The sequence below is a fragment of the Aspergillus uvarum genome (genome assembly GCF_003184745.1).
Source record: "Aspergillus uvarum CBS 121591 unplaced genomic scaffold BO82scaffold_4, whole genome shotgun sequence".
NCBI lineage: Eukaryota > Fungi > Ascomycota > Eurotiomycetes > Eurotiales > Aspergillaceae > Aspergillus > Aspergillus uvarum.
Genome location: NW_020291301.1, coordinates 693,694 through 707,780, shown reverse-complemented (window position 1 = coordinate 707,780; position 14,087 = coordinate 693,694). Strand labels below are relative to the sequence as shown.

The window sequence follows — 14,087 nt, the reverse complement described above, 5'->3', positions numbered from 1 at the left end:
AGATAGTAAGCAGGCTTATCGGATTTAGGAATAGCCTGTCTGAGTGACTCTTTTAAGTTGGCCAAAGGTACTTTGTGTTCAAGCCGGGCTTTGCCCGACTTCTGCAACAGCTAGGCTGCGATATTTTGAAGTCAGTCGCCTCGTACATTTTCGTGGCTCCTGAGGTAGTATCTTCTTCGCGGAAAGGCTCGTTCCAGGTATATATATACACATCCCGCTGGAGAACAACAACACCAAAAAGCGCCCCAATTCATATAGAAATTCTCTAAGCTCCGCCATGTTAGTTAACACAGCCTATATACCAGCCTTCCCAGTTACAACTCCAATGTTTGCTACTTTGTAAGCGTAAAAGCTATTTGCTGGAAGACAACGCACGAGCAGAATCTTTATGCAAGCTGACTAAGCTATTCACCTTTTGTACAAGGCCACCTGCAAGCCCGATCGAGGACGAGTTATACCTAAGAATCAATTGTTCGAGAAGGACTGCTTTGTGGCTGCGGTCTATACATCTCACGCAAGTATTCAGGCTGGTGTATCCAGACAGTGGTTTGATCGTGTCGAGAGCTGGCGACGACGTGGCTGCAGTGCAGGAGATAACCTCAAGTTGGCCCAGCAATACACCTTATCGTGGAACCTGCCTCAACTAATCCCACGCCTTCTGGAGACAGTCCCAACACCAAACTCGCCACGACAGACCATTCCCGGCACCAGAACTGCAGTGTCACCAAAACTCTCTCGAACTCTCGGCCAACTTCCGCCGCCTCACCACCGCCTTGGCCCGCCCACGGAAAACTGCTGCCTAAGTAATTACTCCGTAGCGAGGGCGCGAAGCCAAACCAAGCAAAGGAAACAAAATTGGAATCGCACAATTAAAGTCTCGTTATCATTACTGCTCAATATTATACAAACGATATCACGTATCCGCGACCCTCAAGCATTGTTCAAATGGTATACGCCGAAGTTGCGCCCGTGCCCCAAAATTGTGAAAATGTCCCGACCGACGCACGAAGAACGATTCCGTACAACGATGATCTATTTGTTGGCCAAGATGTAGCTGCGAGGTGTATTAGTTGGGATTCCTTCTCAGCGCGGAAAAAGGGGAGGGTGGACTTACTAAGCGTGGATGACACCAGGCAGCCAACCCAGGATGCAGAGACAGATGTTGATCAGCAGATCGCAGCTGCAGCCGGTGCGCATGAAGACTCCGACGAAGGGGAGGAAGAAGGCGATGATGATTTCGCAGCAACCGCTGTGTGAAGGGTGTTAGCTTGAGAATCGTCCTTTCGATGGGAGTTGCGACGGCGAGGGCGGCGGGGAACATACACTGTGTTGGCCATTGTGAGGGTTTAGGGATTTGGTTGATAGGATGGGTGGTGTAGTAAGGCTGAGGTATAGTATCAGGGGCTGGGTCTGTTAGTTGAAGGTGTAAGAATTGGAATTTTAGAAAGAGTCGAGGAGGAAGTGGTGTGGTTCAGGAGTTTAAAAGGACTTTCGGGGGGGAAAGCGAACTCGATGACATCAGGCGCGGGTGCATCATAGGGCTGAAAATGGAGGTGTCCGCGACTCTCTCCAACAAATCAACGCTCAACACCACAAAAATGCTGCCATAGCCCAGGGAGGTTTCCTGATAGCCTAAATGATGATGACACAACAACCAATGACGATCTGGCTTGGGAGTCTCGTGGAAGAATCAACCCTTTTGCATAGGGCTGCACTCCAATTTGCAGTCAAGAGTGCCAAGGCAACGGCCCGGCTGAAATGATGTAATCTTCCCAACTGCGATGCGGTGCCTGGCCCGAGTCGATTTCCACTTCCTACATTTGGCTCAGGCGATCAGTGGAGTCTATCTTGAGAGTAAAGTACACAGAGGATAGATGACCTTGACTGCGCCTTTACGTGGTTGTCTGTTTCTTGGATTCAGGACATCCTATTTGACTTTCATAAATTTGGGCGTTGTTTGTTATGTGTACAAGCATCAGAGGCTATCAGGTTATGGTTTGCAAAGAGCACCCTATCATTATGTCAGTGTCGGACCTGATTTCACAGACTTCAGGCGCTGATGTTGCTGGGCCAAAGGTTTTCTCATATACAGAACTGGCTGCACTAGGCCTTTTGAAAGGTGAATCCACAGCGGCCAGCAGTGAATTGTCCAAAATGTCTCAATAGACCAGTAACACACCTAGCGATGACAGGGGAAGAAGTGAATGTATGATTATGGATGTGTGAAGTGTGACCCGCCTGCTTCAAAGAAACTTCTCCTTCACTTCGCACCTGATGGAACTTGTCATTTTCTCTTTCCCATCACCATGAGAGAGTGTGTTCATCAACAGATCCAATTTGTGTCATCAAGAAGAAAGGATCAAACATACAGCTCAAGATGCAAGGCACACATATACTCAACCTCGCGAGGATTCTCATCCTAATTTTGATGTTGACGCGCCCCTACTTCAAAGCGAGCGCGATCGACCTCAACATTGACGATCATGGTGAGTCCTCGAGAACCTTCATCAAGACGACCCACGTGTTACCGCGCGACTAACTCTCAAACCACAACAGCAAACATCAAACACGTCGCGAGCCAGCTCGCCTGGGATCTCGTGAGCTTCTACAGCGGTAACCACACCGGCGACGTGCCTGGAAACCTCCCCAATCCGTACTACTGGTGGGAAGCGGGCGCGTTCTTCGGCACGCTGGTCAACTACTGGAGCTACACCGGCGACGACACCTACAATGCAATCACCACGCAAGCCATCCTGCACCAGGCCGGGGAGAAGCGCGACTTTATGCCCTCCAACCAGACGCGCACCGAAGGGAACGACGACCAGGCCTTCTGGGCGTTCACCGCGCTGCAGGCGGCAGAAAACAACTACTCGAACCCCCCGGACGATCAGCCCTCGTGGCTGGCACTGGCGCAGGCGGTCTTCAACCAGCAGGCCGCGCGCTGGGACCCCACCAAGTGCGGTGGAGGCTTGAAGTGGCAGATCTACGCCTTCAACAGTGGCTACACCTACCGTAACGCGATCTCAAACGGATGCTTCTTCAACATCGCTGCCCGGTTGGCACGGTACACCGGAAACAGCACCTATGCGGACTGGGCCCACAAAGCGTGGGACTGGTGCTCGGGGGTGGGACTGATCGGGCCTCAATTCCAGGTCTACGACGGCACCAGCGAGGGAAACAACTGCTCGGATCTCAATCATGTCGAGTGGACGTACAACAATGGGGTGTTCCTGCTTGGGGCGGCGCATATGTGGAACTACGTATGTTGTTTCTTTTGGCCTGTTCTTTCTCTTTTCCGCCTATGCCAAGAACCAGACAAGTCTTGAGTTACTAACTACTCCGCATCTTGCAGACGAACGGCGATGAGACCTGGCGACACCGGATCATGGGGCTGCTGGATGCCCAGGATATCTTCCTCTCTGACAACGAGACAGCGCGCAACGTGTTCTACGAGTCCGCGTGCGAGAACTGGGACACCTGCCAGGTGGATCAATTCTCCTTCAAGGCGTATCTGTTCCGGTGGATGGCCGACACGGTCAAACTGGCGCCCTTCACCCACGATCTCATCCTGGGCCGTCTCCGACCGACCGCGCGGGCGGCGGCCGCCCAATGTGTGGGAGGCGCGAGCGGGACGTACTGTGGAATGAAGTGGACAACCGGGGTCTACGATGGGACCAGAGGGGTGGGACAGCAGATGTCGGCGCTGGAAGCGATCCAGACCCTGCTCGTCGAGTCGGTGGCGGGGCCCCTTACCCACCAGACGGGGGGCTCCAGCAAGGGGGATGGGGCGGCGGGCACCGCAACCTCGGATAAGGCCAGGGACCCCAGTGCGCTCAGGCCCATCACTGCCGCCGACCGGGTGGGCGCCGCGGCCTTGACCGGGGTGGTCATCGCTTTGGTGGTGGGCACCGCATTCTTCATGAGGCCGTGATAGTGATCGATGGTGTTTTCGGAGTTGATCTGTCTGGCCAGATACCGTGAGATGCTCGTGAGTGATGATTCAAGATTGTAGTACTGAGTGACTTCGCTGGCGTGGTCCTCCATTAGCCGAGTTGCTCACTACACCGTTATCAGTCACCCTTCAAACTTCATTCTCTCACACAAGCATTGCTATTTTCGCTTATGTACGCTATTGAAAGAGATCGCAAGATACTCAATCCAGAGATTGTTGTAAACAGACCAAAATTACTGGAATAGGCTATTATGGAGAGAAACCCCCAGGATGAACGGTGTGGATTGCATGATTGGAAGTGACAGGGTGGGGCGAAAAGGAATCTAATAACCTACCAACATCCACCGATTTCGAACACGAGACCCTCCGGCTTCCTTCCTTGATGCCAAGTCCACATTATTCAACACGACTTCTTACCGACTGTTGGGACTTCGCCCATCACCGCCAATCTTATCGGGCAGGACTGGAAACTGACATAAGCAGAGATCGATTTCTTATCTTGCACTAGTCCGGATGTGGCCAAAGATACGCCGAGTCGGTCCATCGGCCCAATCAGAAGACAGTTCCCAGTTCTGGAAGAGAGAGGCAAATGCCGGGATCGGGATTGCTGATAATCTGCAGTGTCTGGAAACTCTCTGTGAACTCTCTGTGAAACAAAGAGGCGGGGAGGAGATACCGTCTATCCGACTACTTAAGTCCTTCGTCTCGCTTCTTGCGTATCCCTCAATTGCCCTTTATACCTTTGATTTAGCCGCGAAGCAGAGGGTTCTCCTGTTACAATCCCGCAGACACAATGGCAGCTTCCGGTCCACACCCATTTGACCCCATCAGCCCGGCGGAAATCGTCCTCGCCACCAAGTTGGTCGAGGCTGCTTTCCCCGGCGTCAAGCTCCGGTACAAGAAGATTGATATCCAGGAGCCAATCAAGAGCGAGGTTGTGCCGTATATCGAGGCAGAGCGTCTGGGACAGCCACTGCCTCCCAAGCCGACGCGGTTGCTGCAGGTTCTCTTCCACCGCTTGGACACCGGTGCTTTTCTGAAAGCCCTGTTGAACGTGGGCACCCGCTCTATCGTGTTCGCTAAGGAACTGCCCAAGGATGTTCAGGTATGTCTCCGGGGTTGCACAACTCTTCCGCCGTATGTTTCCCACTGCTGACCTCCTCGCCCCAGGCCCCCGTGGACGCCGACGAGCTGGAGGAGATCGAGCGATTGTGCCTGAACCACCCCGCAGTACAGGCGGAGGTGGCCAAGTTGCAGCTCCCCGCCGGCGTGACGGTCTGCAACGATCCCTGGATCTATGGGCGGGACGATCCCAACGAAACCCGCCGGCTGTTCCAGTGTTACATGTACGTCGTGGCCACGAACCACCCGCAGAACAACCACTACTCCACCCCTTGCAAGTTTTCTCCGGTGTTCGATGGCATCACCCACGAGCTGGTCCGGATTGATTTCCTGCCTGGTGGCGTCGATGCAACCACCACCGAGACGCAACCGTGGAAGCCCGTGCAAACCATCCAGTATGCGCACGAGCTGCTGGACGAGCCCGTGCGGACAGACCTGAAGCCCTACATCGTGCAGCAGCCCGAGGGCCCGTCGTTCACGGTCCAGGGGAATGTTGTGTCGTGGCAGAAGTGGCGGTTCCGCGTGGGGTTCAACAGCCGCGAGGGCTTGGTCGTCTACAACACCACCTATGACGGACGCAACCTGTTCTACCGATTGTCTGTGTCGGAAATGACCGTTCCTTACGGAGGTACGTCCTGACTCCAGCTGGGTCATGCAGCTGTCACCCTTCCTCGCAGAATCGTCGAGACCACGACTGAGACACACACTAACACTACCCCAGACCCGCGCGCCCCCTACCACCGCAAACAAGCCTTCGACGTTGGCGACGTCGGCTTCGGCATCACGGCGAACCAGCTCTCCCTGGGCTGCGACTGCCTCGGACACATCAAGTACTTCGACGGATACCGCGCGGACTCGAAAGGCCAACCCCTCCTCCTAAAGAACGTGATCTGCCTGCATGAGCAGGACAATGGGCTGCAGCACAAACACACGAACTACCGCACGAACGCGGCCACGGTGGTGCGCAACCGCCAGCTGGTAATCCAAATGATCTGCACGGTAGCCAACTACGAGTACATCTTCGCGTTCATCTTCGACCAGGCGGCCAACATCGAGCTGGAGGTGCGCGCGACGGGGATCCTGTCGACGGTGCCGTTTGACAACGAGACGCCCGGCACGACGGTGCCGTGGGGCACCAACGTGGGGCCCGGGGTGATGGCGCCGTTCCATCAGCACCTGTTCTCCTTCCGCATCGACCCGGCGCTCGACGGCTTCAACAACACGGTCTACTACGAGGACAGCGTGCCCCTCCCGGAGGACGCGAACAACCCGTGGCTCGTGGGGTACACGACCGAGCAGACGGTGCTGCGGCGCAGCGGCACCGCGGAGACGGACGTCGCGCGTCACCGGGTGTTCAAGATCCGGAACGATGCGCACGTCAACCCGATCACGTACAAGCCCGTCGCCTATAAGCTGCAGACCTCGCCGAGCCAGATGCTCCTGGCCAGCCCCAAGTCATACGGCGTCAAGCGCGCCCGCTTCGGCACCAAGCCCATCTGGGTGACGCGGTACCGGGACGACGAGCTATACGCGGCGGGCGAGTTCACGAACCAGAGCTCCGACTCCCAGGGGGTGGACAAGTGGGTGCAACGGAACGAGGTGGTGGAGAATGAGGATCTGGTGCTGTGGCATAGTGAGTCTTCCCTTACACTCCCCTCTCTGTGTATAGCACAGCTACCGCCGCTGTCTCGTGGATTCGATCAACGCTAACCTACGAAAAGCATTCGGCCTCACGCATAACCCCCGCATCGAAGATTTCCCCGTCATGCCGATGGAGCGCGTCAGCGTCATGCTGCGCCCGGACGGCTTCTTCACCAAGAACCCCGCGCTGGATGTGCCGGCCTCGAACCAGACGTTCAACCAGTCGACGCTGCACCCGGAGCCGGTGGCGTGCTGTGCGCCGGTGGAGCGGCAGGGGAAGTTGTAGATTGTGTTTTTCTGGATAGATAGATAGATTCACTCCTGTATGGTCTCACGAATAATGACATTCCTTGGTCTTGTAGCTTCGTCTCGATTGTTTGAATTTGCACATCACCCGGGACCCGTGATATTCAATGGGAAATCAGTCATCTATAGTATGGACACTTCATGGCGTCTCGCGACTTAAGGGGAGCATCGACACTCACCAACAGTACCAGTAACTACTAAGTCATAACCCGTCCGCATTCCCACCACCATCTTACCCCAACTACCAGTCCTCCCCCACTATTGAAGATAAGAAATGCGGTACCACGATAAGACCTAACCCCCCTTTCAAAATGTGGTCCTATATCCCGAACCCGACCGACCCACCGACCTCGCCGACCAGCACAATCATACCCCGGAGGGGTCGCCGACCATGCCTCCAACCTGACTAAGCAGCGTAGCAGCGCCATAAAAATCCCCCACTTTTCCGCTGGTTCATCCACAACCAACCAACACCGCCACCACCACCAAACATCCTCCTTATAACCACAAGATCCTACCTCTACCACCGTCATCATGTGCATGAAGGCTACCTGCTCTACGTGCCGTATGTCCCCCAACCATTTAGAACTCAAAACGAGGACGCTGACGAAGACAGAAAAAACCTCCTGGTGGGGCTGCGGCGCGCACATCCCCTCGGTCATGGATGCGATCCCGGAGAGCGAGCGGTGCACCTGCACGCCCAAGGTCGAGCGGGAGGGCAAGGCCTACCCGCCCAAGGCGGCGCGGTGACTCTCGGGGTGTGTTGTTATTTAGCTTTGGGAGATGCTGGGGAAAGAGGGGACGGGAGGGAGGCGTTGGGGTGTTGAGGGACAGGGTGATACTGGCGGAATTCTGCTGGAGGTGACGATATACATGTACTGTACGCATGTCAATAATACAAACAAGAGAATTTCTGATGAGAAATAAACAGGCTTGTAACAACGAATAAAAAGTTCATCATTCACTCAAGGAAACGCAGGTTGCACGATACCCAATCTCGACAATTCCACAACCACCAACCCGACACACCGCAAGCAAATCAACTAAGCGACAACCACGTCCTGAACCCTCCCCAGCTCATCCCCCCCCCCCAAACCCTCCACCTCCGAGCGGTTACCCTTCCGCTCCGGAATCCCCTCCAAATCCCCGGCATACCTTGCCACTACAAACGCCGCCGCCCGGGCATTAATCAAGAACGCTTCCTGATCCATATTCGCCACCGTATCTCCAGAGCCATGATAATTAGGATCATACGCTACCCCGGCCCGACCCCCAAACAACTCCGTCTCCCGCTGCGTCTTGGCTCCATCCGCGCCGGTGAACAGTCCCCCGGCGGGGATGCCCTTCCGGATGAAGGCCCGATAATCCGAGCGCCCGTTGAACGGCGTCGCGCGGTGGGACACATTTCTCCGCTCGAAGTACTCCTGAAACGTGTGCTGGATGTGATCCGATCCCGGGGGGCCGGAGACATTATACCGGGAGCCATCACCGTCGTAGATCATGTACGCGTAGTTGGGGGAGGCGATCATATCGAGATTCAGATACAGACGGATGCGCGTGAGGTTGGTGGGCGACATATTCTTGATGTAGTAGGTGCTACCTAAGAGCCCAAATTCCTCGGCCGTGAAGAAGAGGAAGCGCACTGCGTTGCGGATGACGGGACGGGATGTAGACGAGGCAAGAGCGCGGGCGATAGCCAGACAGCCGATGGTGCCGGAGCCGTTGTCGTTGATGCCGGGGCCGGCGTCCACGGAGTCGGTATGACTGCCTACTGTGATCACGTTGCTTGCGTTGCCGGCCCTGGTCTGCGCGATGAGGTTGTAAGTCAGGCGGGGGGCGGATTCGATGTGGATATAGAGGGTAATCCGTGGAGATGGGGTGGGGGTGGTCGTGTTGGCGGAGGTGGCGTTGGGCGTGATGTTGCGCAGAAGGCGTTGGCCGTCAAGGAGGCTGATCCCTATGGTTGGAGCGAAGGGGGTTGTAGTGTTAGGGCTGCCTAAGTTGCCGTGCAGCGGGCCGGCGACGTTGTTGTAGATGATGAGGCCCGCGGCGTTGGCGGCCGCGGCGAGAATAGATTTATTGCCGAAGCTGCAGCCACCCCGGCGCGTGAGGAGGATCTTGCCGACTGCTAACGCGTTGTAGTCTTTGACGCTACAGCCGAGTTGCGGGACGAGGGCCAGTTCGGCTGTTACGTTCGTGCTTGGGCTGTGGGTCATGCTGTAGGCGGTCATGGTGTGCCCCTCAGCTGTGGTCACTGATTGATTGTGTTTCGTCCAGGTGTGGATTTGGGGCTGTCGGTGGAGGTCGTATGCCCCCGTCGCGTTGAGCTCATGGTAGATGTAGTCCAGCGTGTCATTGTGGGCGGCGCCGCCAAAGACGCGATTGCGTTGAGGGTAGGCATATGCGAAGTCTTGGAGTTTCTGCGTGCCTTCGAGGAGGTCGGATAAGGTGATATGTGATGCAAATGTGTCCTAAGGGGGCAGGCTGGGAGTTAGTGAATCGCAAGATGTGATTCAGCAGGAGACAGGGGCATACAGGGGAGACAGGGGCTCTCTTAGGTGCAAGAGCTGCAGTGAATGGAACAGATAATAATAGAGTTAATGCCTTCATAATGATAGTAATAATAGAAGAAAGAGTGTCTCAGGAAATGGGGTGATCTAAGGAGTAGTGAGTTGCTGAAGAGTTTGAATTCAGCTCGACCGTCCCGGGGTCTGGGATGACTTTATGGTACCCTCCACCGCAGTTGCCAATCAAGTTACCGTCACTGCCAGTGTAGGTGGAATGGTGCTGTTTAGCTGGTTGCGCAATCCGACCAGAGTGGTATTGTGCAACACTTGGCCAGGGACAAGTCCAACAGACAGCGGCGCGAGTCCCAGCTCAGGTTACACTGCTCGCATAGTATGGTGGTAGCAACCTTCGTGCTGGCAACCGTTTGGTAGAACATGATTGACCTTCGCCCCTTGAGCTCGAGGAGGTATACACTTTCTAGAATCATATACGTTGTCAGGATGCGCCTCGAGTGCCTCTACTGCTGAACAGACAGAATCAGTAAATGGGGAGCAGAACAAGCCTCATTGATTACTGCTCCGACGAAACACATTTATAGGCACATATAGTTGCTCTGGTCGCTGTCCAAATCATGTGGTCGCAGCCTATACTCTCATAGGCGCACGGCGTGTACAGATGTGAAGCGACAGATTACATCATCAACTTCTCATACCATGCGCTTTGACATGGCTTTTTGCGTGCAGCTCGCGAGTCAAAAGGAGGCAGGACCGATCATGGGAGAATGCATTGAGGTTGCAGGGTATACGAGGGACAGCGTCGAGCCCTACCCGTGTTGCGCATAGAACCAGGTGAACTGTGAATCATGCATGGATCGAGACGGTCGATGTCGGGGCAAACACTTCAACCTCATCAGCAAGGATAGGAATTCTAGTTTCCAGAAGAAGCATCAGACAGGGCCATTGTTTGAACTGCTGAAGCTAGAGCTCATAAGTTGTGTCAAGTCAAAAGTCTATTTATCATTTCTGTTCCACGTGGCTGTGGCCGACCGGCAGCGTGTTAGTGCGGACCCTGAATTTACTGTTTGCTCAAACTCTCGTTACACTTCGACCCCAAAATCCCCCAGCAAACTGTTACTCCTTGACGGATATTGAACTCCCCATTGTAGTACTTGACATTTCTCTTTTGACAGCTCTGAGGAACTGTGAGCACATGACTGAGTGTATCGATACCCCGCACAACCCCGATAGAGCAGCTTGACTCGATGACTATTTTTGCACTGCTTGGTAAGCCCATCAAACCACCGATTTATATGGGAAGATTTGAGGTAAGATTCTTAGAATAAGCTCTCTTCCCAAGGAATAAATGGTCCACGGTATGTTTTGAGAAGTCTCAAATGTGCAACTCCTCAGGATTTATGGTTGCCTGAATCCCAGGCTCCTAGATAACTGTGGTCGGAAGTGACTTAGCCCGCAGCTATAAAGTGCGTGCCATCGAACGACGACCATACTCACCGACTGAAGCAATACCAGCAAGGACTCTTACCAGACGCACTTATCATCTGTTGAGGCTGTCGTGAGAGACATCAAAACCAACCTTCTATCCGTCATCCCTTGAAACAGAATGACACTCATCAACATATTCATCACATCAGACCCAGTCTGCCCGTGGGTACGTTCCCAGCACCCCTCCCCTGCAAAGGGTAAAACCCAGTGACTCAAGACCCGAAAGTGCTACGTCGGCTACCGCCGCCTCACCAAGGCAATCCGCCTCTACCGGAACACCTACCCCGGCGGCAGTCAAGACGCCATCCGCATCACCTGGAAACCGTACATTCTGGACGCCAACGCCCCGATGGAGAGCATTCCTTACATGGGTACACGTCCCCAAACCTCCTTACCTCTCCCACACCCACATCCGTATACTGATTGACCGACCGCTCAGAGCGAATGACTCAAAAGCTTGGCCCGGAGAAGGTCCCCCAGGCGCAAGCCCACCTCCAACGCCTGGGCCGCGCCGACGGGATTCACTTCCGCTTCGGCGGGTGCATCGGAAGCACCACCCCCGCGCACCAGGTTATCATGCTCAGTGCGCTGCAGGACAAGTTTCATCCCTTAGATACCGCGGTGGCCGGGTCGGATCCCGGTGCCGGGACGGCGGGGCTCGTGGAGGCGATCTTCGAAGCGCATTTTGAGCGGGAGCAGGATATCACGGATGTGAAGACGTTGGTTCGATTGGCTGGGCAGGCGGGGATGGATGAAAGAGTGGTCCGCGCGTGGTTGGAGGAAGGGCGCGGGGTGGCGGAGATTCAGCAGGAGGCGCAGAGGGCAAGGGAGGAGGGAGTCGTTGGGGTACCGTATTTTCAGTTCGGAGAGGGGGAGCGGATGCGCACGCTGAGCGGGGGGCAGGAGGTTTCGGAGTTCCTGGAGGCGTTGGTTGCGTATAAGGAGGGATTGGGCGCGACGGATGCTTCTGGTGATGTGCAGGGAGTAGCGTGCGCTAGGGATACTTGCTGATGTTCATCGATGGAAGCAAGATTGAGAAGCGTGAAGGATTGTGGGGCTGTTGTTGGTGCATGGAGGATATGTGTTGATTTCTGATTTGCGTCTGGACGGAAAAGGTCGCGGTCTGGAACGGTTCTGCGGATGCAAGAGGTTGCAGAAGTTCATGGTTAATGTCCACATTATCTGGTTTGAGGACTCTTGTGTGAGATGCACTACTGGCCTGCCAATATAGCAAGACTATTGGACCACAGCAGTTTCAACCCCAGTTGAATGCTTGTGATACTTTGTGGCACGAACACCACAATAAGCAGTTAAATTCTGGATCAAGACCCAAGACTTGTCAGAAGCCAAGTTCATCGGTACTGTCTGGGGGCAACGAGGATGGCGAATACCTGGCGCAACTAAGGCTAGGGTATTCATGCAGCAGGCCCTATCAGGGACCAGCAACAAACTCCCCCGCAGGATGACTGGCATAATCTCCCATGCCTTCACCACTCTGAAGGATCTGACCGCAACGGTTAATCTCGTCATCTGCTGGCAGGATCCGTTGCTACCCGATGCTGTTTGAGGAGACTATACGCTAAAACCGAGACACGAAGGCAAAGAACACGCGGACAACATCCACAATATGCAGATCTGATGGCTGACATCGGATGATGAACTTGCCACACAAAGGTACTGTACAATGACTCTTTCCAGTCGCACGCAACTACTCAAGTGGGCCCTGATGGAGCTGTCGGCATGTGTTTCCTGCTCTGGTGATTAGCTGCGCACTGGGGTGAAGCTAAGCTCTAGGGTGAAATGGCGGGCACAGCGTTTGTCTTGGCCGCCAAGCCGCGTGGAGAAAAGGCCCCATACCGACATTTGCCTGCATTGCAGCCAATCACAGCCAGTTCTGGCCCGAATCGAAGCGGTGATGCTGTGTTATGCCCAAGTGAGGTCGGCGTGCATTTCCTTCCAAGTTGGGAGTGAACCTTGCAGTGCCCCCCCCCCCCCATGCTTAGTCACTTCTCAAACTATGGGGGTAGAAAGAGAACAGACAGCCTTGGACGACTGGCCCTACTAGGCAGACTAGTTTCTCAAAATCGCATCCTCACTACTAGTACCGAGGGATCGCATTGTTCCCAGTGAATCTAAACACGAACAGTCCGGCAAAAATGGAAACTGACACCCAGATGGCCAGTATAAATTACTTCTGGGGGTATGAACCTCACCTCCAGCACTACCACCACCCACCAATCATCTACCCATCACCATCTTACCAATCGCTCCACTCCGATTGCTTCATCCTTCAGCGCTCCGTATCCGGTCCAAGCTACACCCTCAACGCAATGCCACCCCTCGACCTACCCCCTGAGCTGATCCTAATGGTCGCCAACCATCTCGCCCAGCGCAAAGACATCAACGCCCTATCGCGAGTCAACCGACGCCTGCACAGCATCGTGAATCCCTACCTCTACCGCCAGAACGCCCGGCACCACAAATCCTCCGCCCTGGTCTGGGCCGCCCGCCGCGGGGTGGCCGGCACCGCACAGCACAGCATCCACGCCGGCGCCGACGTCAACATCCAAGACAAGAAAGCGCCGACCCCGTTATGCATTGCGGCGATGCGGGGCCGCGCCGAGGTCGCGCGCCTCCTGCTGCAAGCGCGCGACATCGACGCCAACCGGCCCAACGCGGACGGCAACACGCCCCTGATCTTGGCCATCACCTACCGCCACTCGAATGTGCTGCGCGTGCTGCTGGAGTCCGGCCACGTCGACGTCAACACCGGCCACCTCCTGACGCCGCTGCTGCACGCCGCGTTCATGAACAACGTCAAGGCCGTCAAGTTGCTGCTGGCGCAGGAGGGCATCGAGGTCAACGCCCGCGATCCCTCGGGGAATACGGCCATCCGGTACGCGGCGGCGTTCGGGTTCCATCGCGTCATGAAGGTGCTGATTGATGATGGGCGCGCGGAGGTGGATGCCAAGGGTGGGGAGAATGGGCAGACGCCGTTGTCGCGCGCGGCGGCAACGTTGTTTGATGCGACGGTGCGGTTGCTGCTAAAGACAAAG

General features: G+C 55.3%; 6 protein-coding genes across 6 annotated transcripts; 4 read left to right on the top strand and 2 right to left on the bottom strand.

The window, feature by feature from the left end:
* Positions 1–963: 963 nt before the first annotated feature.
* On the bottom strand, positions 964–1,620 carry BO82DRAFT_428741 (YqaE/Pmp3 family membrane protein). Its single transcript, XM_025640467.1, has 3 exons — positions 1,324–1,620; positions 1,115–1,249; positions 964–1,054 (listed from the first exon to the last, which is right to left on the bottom strand). Exons 1-3 carry the CDS (start codon positions 1,335–1,337, stop codon positions 1,033–1,035), a joined length of 171 nt encoding a protein of 56 aa, XP_025496496.1. The 5' UTR covers positions 1,338–1,620; the 3' UTR covers positions 964–1,032.
* A 787-nt stretch (positions 1,621–2,407) lies between these two features.
* Positions 2,408–4,090, top strand: BO82DRAFT_301235 (glycoside hydrolase family 76 protein). Its single transcript, XM_025632076.1, has 3 exons — positions 2,408–2,486; positions 2,557–3,260; positions 3,353–4,090. Exons 1-3 carry the CDS (start codon positions 2,429–2,431, stop codon positions 3,929–3,931), a joined length of 1,341 nt encoding a protein of 446 aa, XP_025496495.1. The 5' UTR covers positions 2,408–2,428; the 3' UTR covers positions 3,932–4,090.
* A 527-nt stretch (positions 4,091–4,617) lies between these two features.
* BO82DRAFT_350539 (copper amine oxidase) lies at positions 4,618–7,176 on the top strand. Its single transcript, XM_025634182.1, has 4 exons — positions 4,618–5,057; positions 5,123–5,702; positions 5,796–6,707; positions 6,796–7,176. The coding sequence occupies exons 1-4, from the start codon at positions 4,746–4,748 to the stop codon at positions 6,999–7,001; spliced, it is 2,010 nt and encodes a 669-aa protein (XP_025496494.1). The 5' UTR covers positions 4,618–4,745; the 3' UTR covers positions 7,002–7,176.
* A 316-nt stretch (positions 7,177–7,492) lies between these two features.
* BO82DRAFT_350538 (uncharacterized protein) lies at positions 7,493–7,934 on the top strand. The gene is made up of 2 exons (XM_025634181.1): positions 7,493–7,586; positions 7,638–7,934. Exons 1-2 carry the CDS (start codon positions 7,556–7,558, stop codon positions 7,769–7,771), a joined length of 165 nt encoding a protein of 54 aa, XP_025496493.1. The 5' UTR covers positions 7,493–7,555; the 3' UTR covers positions 7,772–7,934.
* A 130-nt stretch (positions 7,935–8,064) lies between these two features.
* BO82DRAFT_398040 (M28 family metallopeptidase) lies at positions 8,065–9,631 on the bottom strand (the record flags this gene model as incomplete). Its single annotated transcript, XM_025638999.1, has 2 exons — positions 8,065–9,492; positions 9,557–9,631. The coding sequence occupies 2 exons, from the start codon at positions 9,629–9,631 to the stop codon at positions 8,065–8,067; spliced, it is 1,503 nt and encodes a 500-aa protein (XP_025496492.1).
* Positions 9,632–11,062: 1,431 nt separating this feature from the next.
* On the top strand, positions 11,063–12,276 carry BO82DRAFT_350537 (DsbA family oxidoreductase). The gene is made up of 3 exons (XM_025634180.1): positions 11,063–11,197; positions 11,258–11,402; positions 11,471–12,276. The coding sequence occupies exons 1-3, from the start codon at positions 11,150–11,152 to the stop codon at positions 12,040–12,042; spliced, it is 765 nt and encodes a 254-aa protein (XP_025496491.1). The 5' UTR covers positions 11,063–11,149; the 3' UTR covers positions 12,043–12,276.
* The last annotated feature ends 1,811 nt before the right edge of the window (positions 12,277–14,087 follow it).